The 27,803-nt window shown below is 38.5% G+C and overlaps 1 protein-coding gene across 1 annotated transcript in view; it reads left to right on the top strand.

The window, feature by feature from the left end:
- The window catches only part of LOC126412041 (sodium channel protein para), a 903,820-nt gene that overhangs the window by 734,394 nt on the left and 141,623 nt on the right, over positions 1–27,803 (top strand). The window contains exon 31 of the mRNA XM_050081417.1: positions 18,591–18,728. Coding sequence (XP_049937374.1) covers positions 18,591–18,728 — 138 coding nt within the window. The remainder of the gene's footprint in view (positions 1–18,590; positions 18,729–27,803) is intronic.

Raw genomic sequence — 27,803 nt, 5'->3', positions numbered from 1 at the left:
TTTAGGAAAGGAGAGAAACATTCTTCCAGAAATACAATGACCCTGCACAATAAACCTTTAGAGGTAGTGCCAAAATTCAAGTATTTTGGTGTCTCCCTGCAAACCACATTGTCATCCTTCAGTAACCATGTCAAAGAAAGAGCTGCCACAGCAATAAAAGCCATCTACCACATCTAACAGCCTCTAAAATATCACTGGATACAGCAATATTACAGTTCAAGACAACCATTTCCCTAATAGTTGCCTATGGGATCAGTATCATATGGGAAAAACTCATTCTAAGCGGCCTGATAACAATAGTAAAAGTCAAAGCTTGCTACATGAAAAGGATTTCTAGGCATCGGGAAGTCAGCACCTTCAAGGTTAACATATGTATTAACCAAGGAAAACTACTTCATCAACAACATCAAAATGCAGTATTGGCTGTCAAATACCAAGCCCTAGGAGAGTGCACATCAAACCCTCACTGAGAAGTGCAGAGCCGTCTGGCCCGATTTCTACCCCACAGACGCCATAATGACGGACAAATGGAAACAAGCAAACTAAAAGCTACAACATGTAGTAATGCGTTACGCCACTCATGGATTTCACCATAGACTCTGCCAAAAAAAGAGATTTCACCAGCCAAATGAAGACTGTGTTTGTGATTTGTGTAAGGAACATTGTGAGAGATATCATGCTCAAAACTGCAAAATGAGGAAAACCTCGATATAAATACTGGCTCTGGAATAACTTTTCATTTGTAATTTTAATTTGTCTTTGCACATTGCACACTTTTCAATTAATAAATAAATTCTCCTGACAACACCTCTTCTAAGATCATCTTGTCATTCTTTTATGGGCAACACTATTCATAGTCTAAAAGATCAATTGGTCTCTTGTAGTTGCTTGTTCTCTGTAGATGTCACCTTTCAACCAACCCTACAGGCAAAATCCTAAAGCAGTAAGGTGCAGGGACCTTGATGGTCAAGAAATGTGATGATTTCCACAAATCCATCCGTGGGGGAATGTTACATTTAAATGATGTGGCACCTGCAACTAGAATGTGCAGGAGCCCCATCATGGAGAAGAGCATACCCATCTTTGTTCCAAAGCAACCTGTTCCAATAACACTGTAATCTTGTTTTCAAGGAAGTCTGCATAGTGGAGCACTGTAAGATGATACGGTAACACAACAGGCCCAATCAACTGGTTGTTGTAAAATACATATTTGCACAAAGATGTTCTTGAAACTGTCTCTACAGAGGATAGTGGGTTTTTGTTTGACCTTCAGTGTGTGTTATGAATGTTGTTGATATTGTCACTACTGAAAGTGGCTTCATCGGTAAGCCATATTAGTGGGACTACTCAGTGATTTTCAATTAACCAATGACAAAATTTGAATTGTCTACCTTCATTTCCATCTCAAATGTGAACTGAGGCCACATCTAAGTAATGTCCACCATATTCTTGTAAGTGGAACATCGATATGTGCAGAACTTCTGCATGTGATTGTTGAATAACTCCAGTCTCCCAGCTGAATAATATCTACTACTTCATCCTCATTGTGTTCATTTGCATGTTCAGATGAAATATGACTGCTGGGTGTTGCAAAAGTTGGTACAGAGATACCACATAGGCATACTCTGCGTTTAACTTTATGTGTGACATGGTTAAATGATACAGTAGAATTTGGCCATGCAACTTGAACATCACTACAGAATGAACATCGATAAATAAATGCGTAGCAACTGAAGTCTGGACATACAAAATGACAACTTATCTCTCTAAGCAATAAAAATTGGGCACGTGTTGTATGGAATGTGTTACTTAAAATAGTCTACGCTACACCCTCCTAAAGTATTTCAGTTCCTCCTAAAACTCCATATATGATCGGTTTCTTAACCATCTGCCTAAAAATAACAAACTGGTAAAGACAAAATTGGGGTTTCTGAAGGATTCTTATATTATGAAGGCTATTTACACATTCAACAGTATAGCTCTTCATATCTCCAGTCATATACATAACTCCAACCATGCTACAAATGTGGCAGTTCGTCTATTGAGAGGTGTTGAATTGTACTTGGTGATGACTGGAGAGTCCACATCTCTGAACCTGGACCCACCAAAGTTATAAGATCGACCCAGGTGTAAATGCCCATAAAAGGGGTCCCAAATAAAATTCACTGATCAATATATAGTAAGCCCTGAGAACTTATTCACATCTGCTATGTGAGATTTAGAGTTGACATGCACAATGACTGCTGAAATTTTAACTTCCACAGAACTTCTAGGATTATGAAAGAATAACAACTAACATTTCAATTTAATATTTGCTTCACTCTGAATTACACAATCTCTTCAAGCTAAACTCCTTTAAATAATCACAGTAGAGGGCACACACTGTGATGATCATGAAACTACAAGTCAATGGAGCATAAATACTTTTGTGAATTCTCCATATATTCTGAAATCTCTATAAAAGTCACTGTGCCATAACATTCCCTACCTACTTAAAGTCTGAGCTCAATAAATGAAATGTAACATAAATGTTGGCCTGGTCACAGATCTGACATGGACATAATTCAAACAAGAACTGAACATATAACATAGTTAAATTACATTTCACTTTCATCAGTCGAGGTGGCAGATTCTTCAGTCAAGGTGGCACAGTATTCTGTGACTACCTGCGGATTGTAGCCTCACTGTCATGGTGCACACTTAAGAGGGCCAGCTACTGTAGTTCCACCAACCCCACAACAAACAGTGTGGCTTGTGCATGTAAAAGGCTTCTGCAAGATAATAATTTCCACTGTTAACATACGTAAAATTCCCTGTCACCTGTACACCTCTTCATCTCCTCGCAACATTGGTCATTAAAATTCTGATAATCTGGCCACATACTTAGGAATTAAAACACATGATAACAGGTAAAATTGGCAATCCATTAGGTACCTCCGTATCTAAACAAACCAAAGTTAACTGAATTGCTGAATCATCTCAATGAAATACAGGTCAAATCACTGACAATAGTCTTCATTCTATGTTTTTGTTGTTAATACATATATTCCTTTCCCATGTAAATTAAACATTGAATCATACCCAGTTCGTAAACACTGGTTATATAGTGCCCTTATTGCTTGCCAGTCTTCATTAGTAATACTTTGGAAGTAACTTACTTGATAGGTGGGATAGATTACTACGGCAAACCAAGTGTACCTTGATTATTTCCATCAATAAAGATTCCATCTGCAAAAGTAATCCTAATTATTATCACAACTCCTTCCTTCTCTTATAGACTTTTATCATTTACATACTGTTATAACCTTCTCTTCCTAATGTCATAAAATACAACTACAATATGCAAATGCAAAAAATTTTTTCTATAAATATTTCCATTATCATTCTTCTTCCTTCACTATTCCATTCCCAACACAATAAAATAAAATAATACCCTTTCTATTCATATGCTTCAAGATATACCACATAAAATAATAATTAATCCTCCGTAAGAGATGAATACCAGTATTTCCTGTAAGGGTCTAGCACCACTGGTAAATACTGTCCCACTCCACCGAACATTCTCTTCGATTTTAATGTCAGTATCACAGACTACTCTCCATGTATTGATAGGTGTTAGCCCTTTCTATCAAACCACTTAATAATCCTCCAATAACTTTAAAACTAAGCAGAGTCCATTTAGAAATCTATTTCTTAAATGTTCTGTTTCATATGGCATTGTCATACTTATCTCACCATTGGTCAGTTACAACCTTTCGATAACATCAGACCTAAATTGCCTCAGATATATACATTAACAGGATGCACACTCTATCAACATTTTTCCTTCCACTTGTTCATTACTCCACTCTGAAACTGTTATACTTCATATCAGTTGTGACCTTAAACCACCTGTGAGAAGGATCTCCATTCTCACTTTTGAGTGCCTGTTCACCAAGCCAATTATACTAAGCTACCACTTCTCATTTACAAGAAGCCAATTAATACTTAACCCTCTAAAACTATGTACATACCCAAACAAAATTAATTATGCCTTTTTCCTTTGTCACAACATAAAAAGAAAAACTGTGACTCACATTTCAGGATTTACATAATTTCAGCAATAGCAACTCACAGTTCACATTCCATAAATTTATTAATATATTTTATTATCTCTATTGATGTCAATACCATAGTGTCGTGAACACAGATTTTTTGACTGACCACCAAAATATCTTCTCCAGCCCCAGAATGTCCATTCAACATTCAATATCAACACAAAACTCTGATTTAAGACACTCAAATTCTTGGTGTTCATGAGCAATTAGGCCATGCCCTGCTTATACTTGATTGCTGAATTATCTATCCAATTGGAGTTGAAATTCAGCCATAGCAGACACACTAAAATTGCCTTTCTGCTATGCTACTCACATAACTGAAATACTTCATAAACACTAATCTTGTTCTCTTCCCTTCTCACTGCCATGGTGTGTGACAGAAAATACTTCTTATTAATTACTTTTTGAACTGATTAATCATTAGCACCTTCGATTAACAACTACAAACATTTGACAACATCAGGAACTACATGAGTTCCTGAATAGCACTCGCAGGCTCCACTTAAAACACTATGTGAGGCACATATTACAAACAGCAAAAGGTCCGTCATGGCTGTAGTGCTCCTTACTTACTTCTTACGGTAGTTTCTCCAGTGATTTGGTCCCTTCTTTACAAGCAGTAACAGCTAGTTTCCTTTCTAGTTTGCAGTATAAAAACGCAAATATTTACAAATATAAAAATATCTTTCCCGTATCATTCATTTTTATCTATCAATTACAAATTACTGGGCTTTCTAATAGATGATATTTCCTGATGTCTTCTGTATTATATAGCCCTTTGATCTTCCCATTCTTAATATCAGTCAATATTACTGCCTTGGGAAGGGGTGAAGCCTTGACCCTTGTGTTTGGAGGGTATGGGATTCATCTTTAACAACACCTTTTCCCCACCTTACGTGGTCCCATTTGATTTCCAATTTCTTTGGATATTATCTTCCTTTTGGCTTACAATTTTATTTCCTCCACAGCTGCCTTCTTCAATCATTCCTGGTCTGAGAGTAACTGTAATGGCTAATCTGTCTTGTCAATAATAGGCTCAATCTCCACCTTACCCATGACTATCTAATAAGGTGTTATTTCAGCCATTTCATGTGGTAGGTTATTTTGTACCATCTCCAAGTTATGAATTTTTGACACAACCTCTCAGGCTCTCTCATGAATCTTTGCATTGGGTTCTCTTGCGGGTGGTAATGGGATATAAATGCTGGACATATTCCCTGGCTTCTTAAAAACCCCTTCCACATCTTGATTACAAATTATGTCCCAATATCCAGTAAGATATATTTAAGATGACCCACATTAATTAAATAGTCAGACTGGAAACATCTCACATGTGCTCCTGCTGTTCCTCAGTTTCAAATATTTAGAAACCATTTCCATTTAAATCAAAATATGTGACAACTCAGCCTTGCCAGATGGTAATGAGCCAGAAATGTCTGTCATTACCAAATCTCACATATCTTTTGGTACTCTGGGGTAATATCTCTTCTGGGATCCAGAGCACAATGTGACCTAAGAATTTCAACTAGTTGCCATCAGAATGAGAGTCATCCAATTTTATGGTTACCCCTTTGTACTTCAGTCATGCTAGAAGTTGCTCTGAAATGTGAAGGTGTTCCTCCCATGACTTGATAGTAATAAGAATATTGTCTACATTTGAAACAATCTTATTCTTTAATTCTTCCCCTTTTGTTAACCCAAGACTTGTATGAAAATGCTTACAGACAGTTTTAGTCCAATTGTAAGAGTTTAAAATGATGGCACTTTCTGTCAAAGAGAGAGGCTGTATACAGCATTTTCTGTCAAAGAGAAAGTCTGTATACTTCTGTGATTGAGTGCACTTTGCCAATAACTTGTGGTCAAATCCTGGGTGACAAGTAATTCACTACTTGAAAGATTGCCAAAAGTCATCTGTAGATAACGATCAACTTCTTTCCTTGATTAAAATTTTGTTAACGTGTCAAGAGTCTAACACAAAACCTATACTCCCATTCAGCTTTTTACCGCTACAATGGTATTGTTATAACAGTTGGCAGAAGGCTGAATTATTCCCCATCATGACATCTTCTTTTTCCTCACTGGCTTTGTGGACATGGCTGTAGGATATGGCCAGGTGAAAAACGGTCATGATCTTTGAATGATAAATTGCGTTCAAAATTCCTTATAGTCGCTGATTTGTCGGGAAACACAAGTTGGTATCTTAGTAGAACTTTTATTAAAACTTTACAGTACTCTTCCTTCAACTGTTCTGATTCCTAACCCTTCACATGTATATTCCTCAACCATTACAATTACATAGCTAGCACCTTCTAGCTCAACTTTTTCAAACAGCACTACTACTCCCCTCTCCCCTTGATCCAAACCTTCTATGTACCACATTTGTTTGTTTAAACCATGGTCCATTTCACCACTTGTCATCCCTGTGAACCTAACACTAAATTCATTGTCACCTGTCTTATTCTTCAAGGCTCCTATGCAGAAAAAATCATCTTTATTTGGCAATTTGATAATCAGTCCACACAAAGTAATAATGGTATTGCTAAGCTCCTTGTTAATCAGAAAATCGTGAATCATTTCTTGTCTGTTCATACTTACATTGCCTAAGAGCTGTCTAGCTGCTAGTTCTCCCTTACTTGAAGTAGCAACCCAATATAAATGCCCCAGCTGCTGGTAATACATTCATATAACCCTTATCCTTTCAACACTCAAAGAAGGGTGCACTCACAAGACTCATTTCATTACTTGAGTGCAGAATTGCTTTTTCTAAAGTTTTATTGTTTGGTGGCTCTTTATTACTGTTCCGTAGTCCTTCTGATTGGTAATAATTGGCATTTGCCTGTCAATTTGGACTTGAATTTCTCCCACCAGGCTCGCAAAAATGCCTGTTCTGATTTGCCCTCTCATCTTGGGTTCCTTCAGTTGCTCTAATTTTTTCTAGCCTATGTAACTGACTAAGGTGGTCAAGCAAACTTAGTGTATGGCTAAGGTTTCTGCCAATTACTGTCCCTCTCACGAGTGGGGTAGTCTGCTCACAAGGATACGAACAAGATTTTTTTGAGCTCGACGGGTCATCCAGTTATTTTGCCTAGTTCAAGCATCTTTCAAAGTATCATCTAAGGCCTCTGTATTGTAGAATGTAGTTTATTTGTCTCATAACGTACAGTTACAAATCAAATATTTTTGTTCTGGAGTTACATTAAATTATTTTAAAAAAATAAGGTTATAATAATTAACATATTTAAGAAGGCATTTCTGAATTTTAAAACATGAACAATTTAAGAATTACATATACAACACTTATGATCATTTTGCAGCTTGTAATAGAATTTGTACAATATATTAACAATTTATTATACAATACGTAATCTTTATCATTTCTTTTCTTTTCAAATTGCCAAACTGTCCTGCATGAATTCTTTAATTGTATGATAACATTTTTCCACAACTATATTACATAACAGTCTTTTTAGTGAGTCAAACTCCATTTTTAACAGATTTGTGTTATTTAATTTATTGTAAATTTTTAATCCTGTGTACAATTGTGTTTGAGCATAAAGTTTTAAATTATGAGAGGGAAGTTTGAAACTGTGTCTGTGCCGAGTACTGTAACTGTGGTTGAAATGAAAATTGGCAAGTGAATTTTGATTTTTATATATGAAAATAAAAATTTTATAGATGTGCAGAGAAGGCATCGGTAGCATTTTTACTTTTTTAAATAATGGGCAACATGATGTTCTTTTTAGCACTAAAAACATGTTTCTTATGATTCTCTTTTGAAGTGTAAGTAATCTCGGGTTGTTTGTAGAGTTTCCCCAGGAAATTATTCTGTATAAAATTACAGTTTCAAAGTACTGTGGTAGACTATCTTCCTGTTGTCCTTAAGGGTGGAACCAGATAAGACATACATGTATTCCCCGTGGCCCAGTATTTCTAAACTTAGATGACTTTGTGCATCTTCAGCCCAGAAATAGTTCTTCAAAGACGATTCAGATTCCTCAAAAGTCTGGTAGTTGTCTTGAGGCACAAAACTCCATTGTGCAGAATCTCCTCTTAAATATCCTACCACAAATATCATCTTATTCATCCTGAAATGATTTTAGAAATATTACGGGAGGTAAATCATCTGTCAGATCGTAAGTCATAAAGTTATGTAACTTCAACACGGCTACCTCAAACAAACCACCTTGTCCATCATAATCCCATTCAAGCCTTGACCCATAAGACCCTCCACCCTTTGGTTCACACATTGCATAGTTTGACCTATAGATTACGTTAATGACGACTCCCCCATTTCCACGGCTGCCACTGTTTTTATAGGTTTAACTTGTACCTATTAACATAGGTTTCTGCACTATATCAAAGTTCCCAAGTATGACTCCCACACTTCTCATGCGCTACTGCTTCTGCCAGCTTCATGAACTCAGATTTAATTTTATTTAAACCAACATTTAAAGTTTCAGTTGCTTCTTCATGGTTTCTACATGTCATTTCCTAAGAATTTGTAAATTCAGCAATATTAGACTTAACTGCACCAATAATTTTCATCACTTAAATTATGTATCTCCTCAGAGATACCCTCTTTAAACCTTAAACAATTTTTGTGACATGTGTTCAGTACCTCTTGTTAGGTCTTTTCAGCCACATGCTGGATTGAATTAAGGACTATCTTGAATTCGTTCCTCAGCCCCCGAGTTTGTATTTGTAAATTGTCTTTCATTTTGTCCCTTAACCCCTTACTTCTAGTATTAAATATAAATTCTATTTTACTACTGCTTTCTTTAAGTATGTTCACAATTACACTGTGCTAATCTGGCAGTTACTCGTTGCCCAAGTCATCACCCTTTCCATCAGTTTCCCCCTCTTTCGATTTTGTAGAAATGGTTTCACATGTATCAATGTCTGTGGCACTTCCCACAGTTATACTGCCTGTCTCAAAACTACTGGTTTCACCATGGATACCAGTGAAGTCCCATTTACAATGATCTCTCTCTCCCTCGTGTTGATTGTACACTATTAATACATACATCAAAAAACATTTTGCATAACCCAGAATTCCTGAAGACAGACGTTGACTGTGGATATTGTATCACAGACACAGTCCTTTTGACTGTCCAGATATGTCATGAAACCCACCCCAAGATGTAAACAACCATGCATGAGCAACGCGTATTACACTACTTGCCATTAAAATTGGTACACCAAGAAGAAATGCAGATGATAAACAGGTGTTCATTGGACAAATATATTATACTAGAACTGACATGTGATTACATTTTCATGCAATTTGGTTGCATAGATCGTGAGAAATCAGTACCCAGAACAACCACCTCTCGCCGTAATAACGGCCTTGATACGCCTGGGCATTGAGTCAAACAGTGCTTGGATGGCGTGTACAGGTACAGCTGTCCATGCAGCTTCAACACGATACCACAGTTCATCAAGAGTAGTGACTGGCGTATTATGATGAGCCAGTTGCTCGACCACTATTGACCAGACGTTTTCAATTGGTGACAGATCTGGAGAATGTGCTGGCCAGGCCAGCAGTCGAACATTTTCTGTATCCAGAAAGGCCCGTAAAAGACCTGCAACATGCGGCCATGCACTATCCTGCTGAAATGTACGGTTTCACAGGGATCGAATGAAGGGTAGAGCCATGGGTTGTAACACATCTGAAATGTAATGTCCACTGTTCAAAGTGGCATCAATGCGAACAAGAGATGACCGAGATGTGTAACCAATGGCACCCCATGCCATCATGCCGTGTGATACGGCAGTATGGCGATGACGATTACATGCTTCCAATGCACGTTCACCGCGATGTCACCAAACATGGATGCGACCATCATGATGCTGCAAACGGAACCTGGATTCATCCAGAAAAATGACGTTTTGCCATTCGTGCACCCAGTTTCATCGTTGAGTACACCATCGCAGGTGCTCCTGTCTGTGATGCAGTGTCAAGGTTAACCACAGCCATGATCTCCAAGCTGACAGTCCATGCTGCTGCAAATGTCGTCGAACTGTTCGTGCAGATATTTGTTGTCTTGCAAACATCCCCATCTGTTGACTCAGGGATCGAGACATGGCTGCACGATCCATTACAGCCATGCGGATAACATGCCTGTCATTTTGACTGCTAGTGATACAAGGCAGTTGGGATCCAGCACAGCGTTTGGTATTACTCTCCTGAACCCACCGATTCCATATTCTGCTAACAGTCTTTGGATCTCGACCAACGGGAGCAGCAATGTCACGATACGATAAACCGCAATCGCGATAGGCTACAATCCGGCCTTTATATAAGGTGGAAATGTGATGGTACGCAGTTCTCCTCCATACACGAGGCATCACAACATTTCATCAGGCAACGCCGGTCAACTGCTGTTTTTGTATGAGAAATTGGTTGGAAACTTTCCTCATGTCAGCATGTTGTAGGTGTCGCAACCGGTGCCAACCTTGTGTGAATGCTCTGAAAAGCTTATCATTTGCATATCACAGCATCTTCTTCCAGTCAATTAAATTTCACTTCTGTAGCACGTCATTTCATGGTGTAGCAATTTTAATGGCCAGTAGTGTAGATGGACGGGGTCTGACAGCCGATCAGTTCCAGTCATTCCTCCAGGAAGAAGGTACATGGCTCATGTTGTCTGTAGTTCAACCATACCTAGGCCGTCAATACCGTGGTTCAATTGTGTCCACATTATTACTTTCTGCCAGGAAGGGCCCTTAACAAGGGAAGGCATCTCGGAGTGAACCAAAGTGATGTTGTTCGGACATGGAGGAGACACAGAGAGACAGGAACTGTCAATGACATGCCTCACTCAGGCCGCCCAAGGGCTACTACTGCAATGGATGATCGCTACCTGCGGATTATGGCTCAGAGGAACCCTGACAGCAACACCATCATGTTGAATAATGCTTTTTGTGCAGCCACAGGACATCCTGTTATGACTCAAAACAGTGCGCAATAGGCTGCATGATGCACAACTTCACCCCCAACATCCATGGCAAAGTCCTTCTTTGCAACCATGACATCATGCAGCACCATGCACACGGGCCCAGCAACATGCCGAATGGACTGCTCAGGATTGGCATCATGTTCTCTTCACCGATGAGTGTTGCATATGCCTTCAACCAGACAATAGTTGGAGACGTGTTTGGAGGCAACCCGGTCAGACTGCACACCTTAGACACACTGTCCAGTGAGTGCAGCAAGGTAGAGGTTCCGTGCTGTTTTGAGATGGCATTATGTGGGGCTGACGTATGCTGCTGCTGGTCATGGAAGGCGCCGTAAAGGCTGTACGATACGTGAATGCCATCCTCCGACCAATAGTTCAACCATATCGACAGCATATTGGTGAGGCATTCATCTTCATGGATGGCAATTTGTGCCCCCATCGTGCACGTCTTGTGAATGACTTCTTTCAGGATAACTATATTAACTACATTGCTCGAGTAGAGTGGCCAGCATCTTCTCCAGACATGAACCTAATCGAACATGCCTGGAATGGATTGAAAAGGGCTGTTTATGGACAACATCACCCATCAATGACTCTGAGGGATCTATGCCAAATCGCCACTGAGGAGTGGGACAATCTGGACCAACAGCGCCTTTATGAAATTGTGGGTAGTATGCCATGATGAATACAGGCATGCATCAATGCAAGAGGATGTGCTACTGGGTATTAGAGGTACCAGGGTGTACAGCAATCTGGACCACCACCTCTGAAGTTCTCACTGTATGGTGGTACAACATGCATTGTGTGGTTTTCATGAGCAATAAAAAGGGCAAAAATGATGTTTATGTTGATCTCTATTCCAATTTTCTGTATAGGTTCCTGAACTCCCGGGAAATTGAGGTGGTGCAAAATTTTTTTTATTTATTTATTTATATTTTTTTTATGTGTGTAGAATGTCTGTAGAACTTACCTCAAATAAAAGGTGTCCAGGAAGTAAGGACGAATTTGAATTTTGCACCATTTTGTCATATGATGGTTGGCAGCCGTGGCTTTTTCATGTTTGTTATCTGTGATTCCTCCTACTTGTAGCTTCATAGCTTTTGTATGGTGAGCAGTGTTATTTGATGTTTATTTTCATCATGGACCAGATGACAACTGAGCAACATATCCACGTGATAAAAAGTTATTACAAAAACAGTGAAAGTACCACAGCAACGGTTTGTGAATTGCTCCAACTGTATCATCAGTTCAGAAGCTGATCCAGAAGGTTGAGATCATGGGTGTGTTTCAGACATTAAGAAAATGGGATGACCACATTCTGTTCAAACATAAGAAAATATTGCTGTCATGCATGACTATGTGGCCATCTACATCTACATCTACATTTATACTCCGCAAGCCACCCAACGGTGTGTGGCGGAGGGCACTTTACGTGCCACTGTCATTACCTCCCTTTCCTGTTCCAGTCGCGTATGGTTTGCGGGAAGAACGACTGTCTGAAAGCCTCTGTGTGTGCTCTAATCTCTCTAATTTTACATTCGTGATCTCCTCGGGAGGTATAAGTAGGGGGAAACAATATATTCGATACCTCATCCAGAAACGCACCCTCTCGAAACCTGGCGAGCAAGCTACACCGCGATGCAGAGCGCCTCTCTTGCAGAGTCTGCCACTTGAGTTTATTAAACATCTCCGTAATGCTATCACGGTTACCAAATAACCCTGTGACGAAATGCACTGCTCTTCTTTGGATCTTCTGTATCTCCTCCGTCAAACCGATCTGGTACGGATCCCACACTGATGAGCAATACTCAAGTATAGGTCGAATGAGTGTTTTGTAAGCCACCTCCTTTGTTGATGGACTACATTTTCTAAGCACTCTCCCAATAAATCTCAACCTGGTACCCGCCTTACCAACAATTAATTTTATATGATCATTCCACTTCAAATCGTTCTGCATGCATACTCCCAGATATTTTACAGAAGTAACTGCTACCAGTGTTTGTTCCGCTATCATATAATCATACAATAAAGGATCCTTCTTTCTATGTACTCGCAATACATTACATTTGTCTATGTTAAGGGTCAGTTGCCACTCCCTGCACCAAGTGCCTACCCGCTGCAGATCTTCCTGCATTTCGCTACAATTTTCTAATGCTGCAACTTCTCTGTATACTACAGCATCATCCGCGAAAAGCCGCATGGAACTTCCGACACTATCTACTAGGTCATTTATATATTGTGAAAAGCAATGGTCCCATAACACTCCCCTGTGGCATGCCAGAGGTTACTTTAACGTCTGTAGACGTCTCTCCATTGATAACAACTTGCTGTGTTCTGTTTGCTAAAAACTCTTCAATCCAGCCACACAGCTGGTCTGATATTCCGTAGGCTCTTACTTTGTTTATCAGGCGACAGTGCGGAACAGCACCATAAAATCAGTTCATCAATGAGCTCAAAAAATATTCCTCAAAAATTATCACTTTGCATGGCAATCAGGAGTGGGCTGCCAGATCATAGGATCTTACACCTTGCGACTTCTTTTTGTTGAGATTTGTGAAATCAAAACTGTACGTGAACAGACCACAAACAGTACACCAATAGAAGAATGAAATTAAAAAGGGTTATTAACAGCATCCCACCAGATGTTTGTGAATATGTCATTGAGAACTTCACTGAAAGCATTGCTTGTTGCCGTGTTGCCTTAGGTGGTTGTATGGAGGATATAATATTTCATACGAAAGTGGGAGAAGTTACTTAATGTGTTTGTACAAAAAACAACATTGTCAATCAATTTTATATGTTCTATACCACTTTAATATTCGTCCCTACTTCCCAGACACCCTCTAAAATTGGCTGAAAGAGGAAGCCACGTGAAGCTAAGTCATTGGTCAATAGGTTGTGATTGTAGCCAAAGAACCCACACCACATAAACAGCAGTTGCAGCCATTCGTGATTGTAGTCAAAGAACTCATGCTACATAATCAGTATTGCAGCCATGACTCCTTGGTTGCTTCACTGTTCCACATGATGATGGGCATTACACTCCACTAGCTGTTGCTGACTGCTACATGCCTATGTCATACTGAGCTGCAACACAACCACTCACAGCTGTCAATTGTTATGCTCGCCAACAACTAGATCTGTTAAGTCAGAAAGCAGGCCCTCGTACTAATCTGATAGTTGTGGGGCTGGACTGTTCGAGCAAACTGCCAAGACAGAGAGCAAGCAGTGTTGCTGTAGCCTGTTCAGTTGACGCATTTGTCACACCACACGAGCTGTGTCCACATGCTGCCGTTGAAATTGCTTCCTCTGCACAGATTATTGGCGTAGTACTGGCTGCCTCTGGCTTGCCAATTGCAGCAACATATGCCCCAGGGTTCTGTAGAACTTTGCCCTGTGCTGAGTTGAGTAAAGTACTGCAAACAGTACCACCTATAACCGACTAGGTTCACCATGCTGCCACCGACAACCTATTTCTTCTCCAACTCTCACTCAAATTAATTAATAGCCAGCATGATCCTGGGTGTATTACCAGTGTGGCGATTTGCCTACCAGGAGGTCTTGAATTGTACTCAATGATAGTTCTAAAGCCCACCTTCGCGCTTGTCTGAACCTGGATGCACTGAAGTTCTGAGATCAACCCAGGCGCAGATGTCTGCAGATGGGATCTAAATTAAATACCCTGTTACCTGTAACCAAAAGTTACATGCGTCTTTTAATTATGCCTGCCTGCAACTAGACATGTTTTCTTTATGGTAAGCAGCAATCTGCCTTTCCTACATTGTTGATATTCCTACCTGGAGTTTCCATTGTGTAATTTTCAACTATCACTTTTTTATATTGCTTGACTGTGAATTAAATAATTTGTTTGAGTCAAACTGCTTTAAATAACCACAATAAAGGGCACACACTGTGATCATCACCAAACTACAAATCAGTGGGGCACGAATATTTTCATGAATTCTCTACATATTCTGAAATCATTATATATGTTTGGTGCACAATATCATTCCCGATTGAAGTTTGAGTTCAATTAATTAAGTGTAACATAAGACATGGCCCTGTACATAGATTGTCATGTATACAATTCAGTCAAGAACAGCTGAACATGTAACATTATTAGAATACATTTCATTTTTTTCAGTCAAGGCAGCAAAGTATTCTTTGGCTGTTTGCTTTGCTATTGTGGCACACACTGTAAAGGGCATGCTAGCCCACTAGCAAACAGCATAGCCTCTACAAGTAAAAGACTTCTGCAGCATCAAAATCACCACCATTAACATAACCTTAAATTAGATTAAACCTGTGTGCCAGACCGAGACTCAAACATGGGACCTTTGCGTTTCACGGGCAAGTGCTCTGCCATCTGAACTACCCAAGCATGTAGCTCAGATGGTGGAGCACTTGCCCGTGAAAGGCATAGGTCCCGAGTTCGATTCTTTGTCTGGCACACAGTTTTAATCTTCCAGGAAGTTTCATGTCTGCGCACACCCCGCTGCAGAGGAAAATTTTTCTGGATACTTTAAATTCCCCTCATATGTACACCATCGACTTCCCAGCAGCATTGGTTGTAAAAATTTGGGTAATCTGGCCACATATGTGGGAATTAAAACAATTATTGAGGGGTGTGGTAGGCAATACACATATTAACTAAAGTAATCTTATTGTGCCTAACGATATTAGAGAAGGAAAGTTGCTATTCACCATATAGCGGAGATGCTGAGTCACAATAGGCAATCTTCTTGTTGAATCTTTTTGTTGTGCTTATCGCGACTCAGCATCTCCGCTATATGGTGAGTAGCAACTTTCCTTCTCTAATACTGTAACATTCCATCCTGGATTTTCCATTGTTTGACTTATTGTGCTTATTTTGTTATGACAAGAAGAGTATATTGCATTTAAAAAATATGCTATATGACTAAACTGGCCCAATATCTATTTTTAGTGAAAATCTACATATAATCTTACATTGCCCCAATCTTCCACAGCATGAGATTCATACAAACTGTCTGGATAAATAATGTGTACATGTTTTACAACAACATAACTAACTTGCTTGGCTTCGCACTCACCTTTACATAAAAATGTAAGAATCCATGATGACAAATTAATTATAAGTATTGATACATTTGCAAAGGTACAACACAAAATTACATATCCACAAAAACTTTAGTCTAACAGTAAGTTTTACAATAGCAATAAAAGTGTTTGATGCACTTATTTCTTTATTGATTTTGAAAAATTACTTTTTATGTATGCAGACTGCTGTTAAGGTGCTTAATTGCTTTGATTACCACCATGTACAGATGCTTCAGTGCAAAATTTCCATTACTTTGTGCAACTGTCTGCCTGTGAACCATGTTAAAGATTATCATCAACTGAACTACTTATGATTTCAACAGTTGGTAACGATGTTACACAGTGTTTTTCTAGAACTTTCAGTTTAATCTTGCAAAACTGTCTTACATGAGTGAATTATTATCTCTCTGGGTTAGAAGTTATTGCTTCAACACAATGGGAATGATAACGCTCTTACAGTTGAAATAGTGTAACTGATTTGTTATTTATAGGATGTACAATTACTAAAAATAACATTAGATAATGAATAATAAGTGTGAAAGGAATAAACACAGACTTAAAAACTCAAGGTAGGAATATCAACAATGTAGGAAAATATAGATCGCCTCATAGCGTAAAGATGACACATTAAGTAGCAATCTATCTCTTCCTACACTGTTGATAAAATGTATTGAGTAATTCACTGTATGAAATCTAAGGTTGTTACACAGAAACATACATCGGGCAATGTACATCCCGATATCTCACACTCTTTGTCAACGTCTTCTACCATCTTTTCACTGCTATTCGTAAGATATTCAGTTGTTACCAACTTTTATTCAGCTGATAATAGGAAATCTGGGATTCAGTATCAACAATATGAATTAGGACAGAAGACTGTTGGATGTTATTAAGGTAAGTCCTTTGTCAGATCTATAAATACACACAAACACACACACTCGTACATGCACGTTTAACTCAGACATGACAACTTTCATCTCCAGGCATATGCGTTCAGGTCTTACCAGTCAGAGACCAGAGACAACTATGGCTATGTGTGTTGCGTGAGTTGTACATGATATGTATGACTGACTCTCTCTCTCTCTCTCTCTCTCTCTCTCTCTCTCTCTCTCTCTCTCTCTGTGTGTGTGTGTGTGTGTGTGTGTGTGTGTGTGTATTTCTTGATCTGATGAAGAACTTTGTCCAATTGCTTAATAATATCCAGTGATTCGTCTATTTGGTTAACAGCAATCTATACTAATTCATACTGTTGTTATTCCATGTTGACTCCTCCAATGTCAGCTGAAAATGAGTTAATAGCAACTGAATGCCTTATGAATGGCAGTGGAAAGATAGCAGCAGGGTTTGAGAAGGGTTATGAGATATCTGGAAGTAATAAATGTGGTATAGGTCTGAACGAAACAGTCTTCCACGCTTTATACAGAAAAATAAATCTAGCAGGAGGAATTATAGAGTTTTTCCACTTTCTCACACCTCACACACTTCTATCCAAATGGTTATGAAATGATTCCCAACCCTCATTCCATTTTTGATGTACACTATAGGTCATCTGGAAGTTTTCCAGTATAATTTTCTACAGTGTCTCAGTCATATGTCACAAAATACAAAGAGGATCAACTTACACTCTTCCGTTTTCTTCTTCACCTTCTTGTAGCTTTCATTTTCTGCTCATTGTTCTCATATTTAAAGTTACTATTTGTAAGTTATTTTTCTTATTTACTTGGCTTGCCTGATATAATGTGCACACAGAGATACTCTGGAATTAGTGTTATCCGAGCAATCCATGCTGGTATGGTTGATTTTTCTGCATTAGGGCTAGAGATAACCTCATGTATCTTTATTAAGTGATTCTCTGTTGCCACCTGTATTCTAATCCCAAGCAAAGACCACAATCTAGAATTTGTTAAGTAAAATTGGTTCAAATGGCTCTGAGAACTATGGGACTTAACTTCTAAGGTCATCAGTCCCCTAGAACTTATGTAGAACTACTTAAACCTAACTAACCTAAGGACATCATACACATCCATGCCCGAGGCAGGACTCGAACCTGCGACCGTAGTGGTCGCGCAGTTCCAGACTGTAGCGCCTAGAACCGCTTGGCCACCCCGGCCGGCTTAAGGAAAATTCACTGGAAATAACTTCTAATGACATGTAACAATATTAGGGAAAAGATTCATTGCTACTCACTGTGAAGATTAGAGCTAGAGCTGAAACATTCCTGGAACATTGTTGTTAACCTTTCCACCAAAGTCCTCATCCCAACAGAAATTATTTTGGTAAGTAGCAATCTTTCCTTTTCCTGATGTTTTTGACATTCCAACCTGGAGTTTCCATTGTCTAATGACATTCATACACTTATGTAGAATTATTTTTCTAGATGTGCAGTTGGTAAACTGCACAATGGAAATTGTATATCTCACAGCTCCATTTTAATATAATTGCATTTCTTTTACAGGTGGACAAGCAGCCAATCCGAGAAACCAACATTTATATGTACCTGTATTTTGTATTCTTCATTATCTTTGGATCATTTTTCACTCTTAATCTGTTCATTGGAGTGATTATTGACAACTTTAATGAACAGAAGAAAAAGATAAGTATATTTGGTGATACTTACAAGTTTTATTTATGTGGATGTATTCAATTCATTTAAGATTTCACCACATGTATATAACTTACTCTACATTTGAATCTGTACCCCATAAGTCTCTGGTATGTACGTTAGGAATACTTTTGATTCCAACATATAATTCTGTTCATAAATACAGGTTGGTGCACGAAATGTGTTACCAATTGTTTCTTTCACAATTTACAATGCACATTAGATATCCCGCTGGGATCTCTACAGCAGTACCAGCAGAGCTTGGAAAAAAAAAAAAAAAAAAAAAGAGTTACGAAATGATGTGTAATTCACGATACTGCTGCTAGGAGACTAGTAAGCAGCAATGGCTGACAATGGAAGACTGACAACACAGCAACGATCGGCAATTGTGTTACTTTTTCATGAAATGAAAAGCCTTCTCGTGACTCAGAGGCACTTTCGACAACAGTTTAACACACGATGAGTCCCTTGCAAGAAGACCATCCACAGGTTGCACGATAAATTTGTACAGGAAGGAACAGTATTGGAAGCAAAGCGACCTCGGCCTAAGCCTGTTTGTTCGGCGGAGAATATTGAAGCAGTACAAGTTGCTATACAGAGAAGTCCCGGGATATTGTGTAGAAAGGCAGCAGTGCAACTGGGAATATCAAGATGCTCCGTTCAACGCATTCTTAAAAGTGACCTCCATATGTACCCATAAAAGATGACCTGTGCACAGAAGCTCGCTGAAGAACACAAGCAGCAGAGACTACTGTTTGCTCAGTGGGCGGAGGATAGGAAAGAAACCATACTGCAAGTACTGTGTTGGAGGTTTTACACGAGCGTTTCGACATGCGGATCATTTCTCTCAGGTTTCCAGGTCACTTCAATGATGGACAAAATTGGCCCCCCAATAGTCCAGACCTCAATCCACGTGACTTTTTTTCTACGGGGGTACCTAAAGGAAAAAATTTTCTCAAAACGTCCACGTGATTTAATGGAGCTCAGAAGACTTATTCTTCAAGCTTGCTGTGAAATTACGGAAGACATGTGCCGTGGGGTAATCCCTAACTTCAGTGTTCATTTGAAGGAAGTTAGGAAAGGAAATGGTGGACATAATGAGGATGTGCTGAGTTAGAACAAATCTCCATGGACGGCTCTTCATTGTAGTATATGTTCCTTTCAGATTGTATTGACAATAAAGTTTATATTCAAAAACAAAATGGTAACACATTTCGTGTGCCACCCTGTAGAATGTGGAAATTAATGAACTCTTATATTCACAGTCTAAATGCAACAGAACATTTCTAAACTTCTCACTGAAAACCAGTCCTTTAAATTTCATAGTTGCAGTATTGTGATTTATTTCATCATTTCCGTATCATTTTTATAGTTGCCAGAAGTTTTAGATAGAAATAGTTATTACTAAATGCTTTTTCTTGTCCCTAGTCTTCTTTTTGCTCTTGTTCTTATTCACACTATCCCACTATCATTCCATGGATCTGACACTTACTTTCATGAGTAACTAGCTGTCACCTGTGGCTATGCTCTCATGTTAGTAAAGTGGAATGAAATGTGTGTATGGCTTTATTGGCCAGCAATCAAACTGGGGACCCCACGACCGAAGGTCAAAAATGCTAAGCACAAGACCACAACAGCTGTATACATTTAATTACATAAAATAGGAGTACATTAGTACATCAGTGGCACTTCACTATAATCCTGAAATTGTAGTGACTTTCTTCAAAGTAGAGGATTTTTTGTTTACTAAGTAAGATATTAGCTGAAATGTTTGGGATGAAATTAAAATAAATAAAATGACGTTAAACCACAATTTTGAAGAGAATCATTGATTTAGCATGAGCTGTTACCGTAATGTAGTTCATACAGTATTACGCTGGGAGATGAGAGGGAAGCTTGACTCAGACTGAATCTGTACGCTGGCTTAACATGTGCACTGAAAGCATCAATATGAGACACTAACTCACAGGCTGTAAACTTGGGAGCATGTGTGAACTATTAACGAACATCATAATAAACCGTTATCTAGAAGTTAGAGTTCAGCACACATATAACACTGCCAGCTTATATAATGTCTGCACATGAAATGACACTAGATTCTAAAATACATGTAAGTGTCAGTCACAAGCCTGCATGCCGTCCGGCACTCATAAGCTTCATAAGCATTATTTCAAGCAATCTCAACAGCAACTCTGATTCACAACCAGTACAGTCAAACAATGAATAATGAGATGCATTTGATGAAGAATGAACATTAGGTTTAGAATACATTGAAATGATTATTAAAAAGAATTAGAGAAAATAAATTCAAACAGTGTTGTTGTGTTCTTCAGGACAAAGATTGGTTTGACAAAGCCAGCACTCCACATTATTCCATCCTCTGCAAGCTGTTTTTTCTCTACAGAGCTAGTGCAATCTACATCTCTTTCAATCTGCTTCCTGTTGTCAGGTATTGGTCCCTGTCTACAATTTTTGCAACCCACACTTCCATCCATTACCAAATTGATTATTCCTCTATGAATCATGACATGCCCAACCAAATGATCGTTCATTTACTTAAGTTGTGCCATAAGCCCTTTTTCTCTAACTCAGTTCAATACCTCTTGATTTGTTTCCTTTTGCTCCCTGTATTTTATACCTGCCCCTTCAGAATTTCAAGGTAACATTGTCAAAAGCTATCTCTAAATCTACACAGATTTGTCTTTCTTCAATCGTGTCTTCTAAAATACCTTGTAGGGTGAGTACTGCCTTGCATACTCCTGCATTTCTCCAGAACCCAAACTGATAGCCCCCAGGATCACCTACCAGTCTTTCCATTCTGAATAATTTGTGTCAGTATATTGCAACCATGACTTAGTAATGTAATGGTCACACCTGTCAGCATCTGCCTTCTTTGGAAATGTAATTATTAATTCTTCTGGAGGTCCAGGGTAATTTGACATATTTCTTACAATTTTTCCTCTACTTTCTTTTTTTACTGTTGTATTTCAGCTCTCCATCACAGTTAAATTTTCATCTCATTTAACGATAAGCATAATTTCTTTCCACTTATTATACAAGGGGCAATCAAAAAATTTCCATTTGAGGACATTTCTGCAGTGTGTATGCAATGTACCATGACTCCAAGGCACATATATAAGCACCGACATGTAGGAAGCAGATTAGTGCGGAATTTGTGTCTTTTTGACATATCTGCAGTAAATATGAAAATGTGAACTATAGTGATATTATTAACAAATGTGTCCAAACAGAACCAACATGGTATTATACTTTTCTTGGCTGCCAGAGGACAAACACTAGACATCCACCATAGAATGAAGAATGCATAGGGGGCAGCATGTCTGTCAAAAACCACCATTGTGGAAAGGTGCACCAAGTTACGTGGCAGCTGGTGTTGTACACAATACAGCTGTCAGTCTATGAGGCCACCCTCATCCATTGTGGACAACACCACTCAATTACCCACTCTGTAGGAGACAAGGTACCGGCAGAAGTAAAGCTGTGGGGATGGGGTGCAAGTCGTGCTTGGGTAGCTCAGATGGTAGAGCACTTGCCCGTGAAAGGCAAAGGTCCTGAGTTCAAATCTTGGTCTGGCACACAGTTTTAATCTGCCAGGAAGTTTCATATCAGCACACTGTCCGCTGCAGAGTGAAAATCTCATTCTGGAAGCATACCCCACGCCGTGGCTAAGCCATGTCTGCCCAATATCCTTTCTTTCAGGAGTGCTAGTTCTGCTTGTTTTGCAGGAGAGCTTCTGTGAAGTTTGGAAAGTAGGAGACAAGGTACTGGCCAAAGTAAATCTGTGAGGACAGTGTGTGAGTCGTGCTTTGGTAGCTCAGATGGTAGAGCACTTGCTCGTGAAAAGCAAAGGTACTGAATTTGAGTCTTGGTCTGGCACACAGTTTTAATCTGCCAGGAAATTTCATATTAGTGCACACACTGCTGCAGAGTGAAAATCTCATTCCGGATAATGTGTCTTACTTCTTTAGGAAAACTTAAGCAATTTGATGCTGTCAGGATACTAGTAGCCTGTATTTGTGTTAAGAGAGGAGAGATTCCTTAGAAGTGTCCTTTTAATTCACCATGAGTGTCTTTACATGATGGGTTGTCAACTCTTTTGTAAAGATTGTTCTCATTTAAGGTGTTGCCTTCATGTAGTAGACGTTTGGACTCCCTGGGTTTCACTTCTTGTACTTATATGTAGCTGTTAGTGGAAAAAATTTGATTTCTTTTGTTCACAATGCTGTCCTTAAGGGATATATGTAGTCTGAAGACCAGATTGTACACCTACTGTGTAAGGTACGAGCGAAAAAAAAAAAAAAAAAAAAAAAAAAAAAAAAAAAGGGTCTTTCAGTTTCATTTCCATTTTCTGTAGGAGTGGCTGAATTTTTACCAGATGTTGACCTTGCTGAATTATTTAATTGTTACTGAAGTCCAGCATATGCAACAGAAGTTGATGTCTTGATATTATTAATTATTAAAGCATGCTCATATGAGCTATCAAATGAAAGTTGTGACAGGATTGAGGACCTCTTGGTATGGAGAATGCAACATATTATCTTGAGTGAAGAGTCATCAGCATGTGTACACGTAACTTCAATTGGGCCACAGGGAAGTGTGTTGGGACCCTTGCTGTCCATTCTGTATATCACTGGCCTGGCAGATAATATCAATAATAACCATGGCCTTTTTGTAGTTGATGAAGTACTGTATGAGAAAAAGCTGCAGTCAGACATTTATGAGATTTCCAAGTGCTGCAAATATTAATAACTTGCTTTACATGTTCATAAATGAAAAAATGTGTACTTAAAAAACACAGAAAGTAGTATCCTAACGCAGTGATATCAGTGAGTTAGTTGGACTGAGTCAACTCATACAAATACCTGAGTGTATTTATTTGTAGGAATATAAAATGGTTTGATTGCATAGGCTTATTATATATAGAGAAGGTGCCAGACTTCAATTCATACAGAAGGATACTGGCAAAAATGTAATCATGTTACAAAGGAGAGTTTATGAAGATGGCAGTGAGTGTACTGGTGCGTGATTTAACTACTAAAAAGAATTACAGTAATGCAGTCAAAAATATACCGTGTGACCAGTGCAAGAGAGAATTCACAACATTTAGTGAATATATTTTATTTTTGCAATATGTGATTGACAGTATAAAAAGAGAGAACAAAAGTGTGTAATATGAAAATATGCAGCTGAGTTTGGAACAAAACACACTAGACCTGCCACAAGACAGAGGAGATAAATTGTCAGAATGGAAGCAAGTAAGCAACAAATACAGAATATTGGACGTGAAAATGTCACCTACAACAAGTGGTGCAAAGTTTGTGAGTGTAAACGAATTTGGTGTCCTTATGTGTTGTAGCGGCATACCATTGTGCGGCTCAGAACTTAAGCTTAATTCATGTGTTAAAGTGTCAAAGAATGAAAGTGACCAGAAAAAATTATTTTCGATAAGCTGAAACGTAAATCTTCAACAGCAACAACAACAACAGCAACAACAAGTGCAAGTTCTGGTAACAATAAGCATTCTGCTCAGAAAAAATCCAGAAAGTACTTTTAGGTTGCAATCCAAAAAATGTAAAAAAGAGTATGTAATATTCATCGGTGGCACAAACAAATTGGCCTGCAATGAAGGTTATGACGTAATACAAACATTAAAAGAGATATTGTCAGCACTTCATTTATCCAATATTTTGGTTATGAACATCCCCAAGAGATATAACTTAATCCCACAGTCCTGTGTAAATGAAGCCCTCTCACAAACAAACTTTAAATTAGCGAAGACTTTTCAGCAGTAGTGTTGCAAACATAAGCAATTTTAGTGGAGAGTTGTTTACTATCCATGGAATGTGCCTAAACAGATCAGGAAAAGAAGTATTAGGTGCCCTTCTAAACACATCAGTTTCAGAAGAACTCGACTCTATGAAAGGGAGTGGATATAGACAGACCACATAAAATGAATGGTTTCCAATCAAAGGTCAGGGAAGCACCCCTGAACTCAGAAACTCAGAATTCTTTTTTAGATAAAACATTATAACTAGCACTGAAAAGCATCATCTGGCAGTCTTATACCAGAATATTAGAGGCTTGTGTAATAAAGTAATGAACTCTCGGTCAGTGTGCGGGATAATGGAAGTGTAGACCATGCCCATGTACTGTGCTTCACTGTTCAGGAATGGAAAGAGTTGTAATACCTGAATACAATCTTAAATCTTTATACTGCAGCAAACACAGAAAAGGAGGTGGTGTTGCTATTTTCATAAAGAACTGTGTCAACTCTAAAACAATTGATGTACACAATTTTTGCTTAGAGCAACATTTTGAAGTATGTGCCATTGAGTATTGTGAAAGTGATTCTACCCTCTTAATTGTAGCAATATATTGGCCACCCTCAGACAATCTGGACAAAGCTGTTGACTCACTTTTACTTGATGTATTTAATTCTTAGAGATGTCGTAGTACCTGTAGATTTTAGTATCAACTTCCTAACACACGGTAGTGGGTAGTCAGATCCAGAGAATTTGATGTACACCTAAAACCTTATCCCAGTGGTCAATTATCCCACCAGAGTGACTTCTAATTCAAGCACCCTGATTGACAACATATTTGCTGACCAAGGGAATCTGGGCAGTATCACCATTAATAAAACAATGATTGTCCTCTCTGATCATGATGGTCATAGACTTACCATTCATAATATGATTACTTACCAGAACAAAACTGAGCTCCAGTGGAAGGTAGTAAGTTCTGTAAATGATGAAACAATTAAGGCCTTTAAGTCATGCCTCCAAAATGTAAATTGGAATCACATTTATTGTGAAACAGATATCAATTCCAAATATAATTTGTTTAGCAATGAAATTGCATCATTATTTGAAGTTTTCTTCCCAGAAAAGGTTTACAAGAATCAACCCAAAGAAATCACAAAAAAATTCATGGACCACAAAGGGGATAAGGATATCCTCCAAATACTAGTGTGAATCACAACAGAAAAACATTCAGGAAATCTTGTGCGAGCAAATCATTATAAAAAAAGTACTGTAAAATATTAAGTAAAGTAATTAAACATTCAAAAAGTTCATATTGTAACACGAAAATCACCCAATCCTGAGCCGGCCGGTGTGGCCAAGAGGTTCTAGGCACTTGAAGCTTGGAACCGCACGACCACTATGGTCGCAGGTTCGAATCCTGCCTCAGGCATGGATATGTGCGATGTCCTTAGGTTAGTTAGGTTTAATTAGGTCCAAGTTCTAGGGGACTGATGACCTCAGGTGTTAAGTTCCATAGTGCTCAGAGCCATTTGAACCATTTTGAACCACCCAATCCTGAAATAAAATCAAAACAATCTGGGACATAATCAGAAATGAGATAGATGCCAACAGTGCTAATAAACATGTAGACTTTGTTTTAAACATAGATAATAAACATATAAGCAATCAAGATCTAGTTGCAAAAACCTTCAGTGACCACTTCATATGTGCTGCTGCACAAATAGGTTGTAAAGGCTTTTTAGAAAGTGCAGTGAACATAACTGAAACACAAATTTCCCCACCCAGTAAGTGAAATAAGTGTACCCTCCATAGCCAGAAACAAGGTAAAGAAAATCATTGCATCATTAAAAAGCAGAGGATCATCAGGTGTAGATAATATTTGCAATAAACTACTAAAAGCCTGCTCTGATCGACTGTCCAAAGTTTTAGCCCCCACATTTAATGCGTCTATGTCTCTTCCCAGATGAAATGAAGTTTGCTATAGTGAAGCCACTCCACAAAAAGGGAGACACAACACGTGTCACTAACCATCATCCCATCCCTCTTATGAACATATTTGCAAAATTCCTTGAAAGGTTGCTTAATCCAAGAATTGTGAGACACCTCGTTGTTCTAACATTAGTGATAAAACAGTTTGTCGTCTTCTACTGAAGAGGTATTTTCATTCAAAAACGACATATTGGAATCTCTTAATAAAAAAAATGAAGCAAGTTGAAATCGCTTGTGATCTCTCTAAGGTTTTAGACTTTGTGGATGACAAAATACTTGTCAACAAAGTTGGCCACTATGACATCAGAGGGACAGTGGGAAACTGGCCACAATCTTACCGAAATGATAGGAAGCCGAAGGTAGTTCTTAATAAGAGCAGCATAGCAGAAGGGGTGGTGGAGTCTGACTGGGGCACTGTACTTCATGGAGTCTTTCAGGGATCAGTCCACTGCTGTTTGTGATTTACATAAATGACCTACCTTTGTCATACAAAACATGCAAGTTTACTATGTTTGCTGATGATACTAGCATTGTGATAAACAAACAGTCCACTGACATAGAAGCTGAAGCCAACAAATTACTTTCAGAGTAAACTCACTAACACTAAAACTGAGCAAAACCAAACACATCCATTTCAGCTTTGATCACAAAGTCCCACAAGAGATTCCTATTTTACATGACAGTCAGCAAATACAAAGAGTACATTGCACCAAATTCTTAGGTCTCCTCATACACATTAGGGTCAGCTGGGAATGCCATATTCTCCAAACCATAAAATGTTTGTCCTCTGCTACTTTTGCCATTAGGACAATCTCACAAATTCGAGATGTTAGTGTCACAAAATCTACTTATTTTGGATACTTCCACTCTGTCATGTGCTATGTAATTATCTTTTGGGGCAATTCAGCTTCATCAGAGAAAATCTTGCAGCAGAAAAAGGTGGTCCAAATAATATTCAGCATACAACCAAGATCCTCCTATCATAATCTGTTCAAGAAACTTGAGATACTTCCTACAACATCCCAATATATTTACTTGAATTTCATGGTTGACAATCCTGCCCATTATGAAACCAACGAAATGTTGCATGATCACAACGCAATGAGGAAGGCTGACCTCCATTACAAACTAAACAATCTGACTTGGGCGCAAAAAGGTGTATAGTACTCTGCCAAACTCCACCAAATGCCTACATTGTAACAAAGCATTATTTAAAAATAAATTAAAGATATATTTACTTGAAAAAGTCTTTTATTCATTAGGTGAATTTTTTAACGGAGAAGCATAGAAT

This window comes from Schistocerca serialis, chromosome 7 (genome assembly GCF_023864345.2).
Source record: "Schistocerca serialis cubense isolate TAMUIC-IGC-003099 chromosome 7, iqSchSeri2.2, whole genome shotgun sequence".
Lineage (NCBI taxonomy): Eukaryota > Metazoa > Arthropoda > Insecta > Orthoptera > Acrididae > Schistocerca > Schistocerca serialis.
Note: the sequence above shows the minus strand (reverse complement) of the source record. Positions and strands in the feature narration are given on the sequence as shown.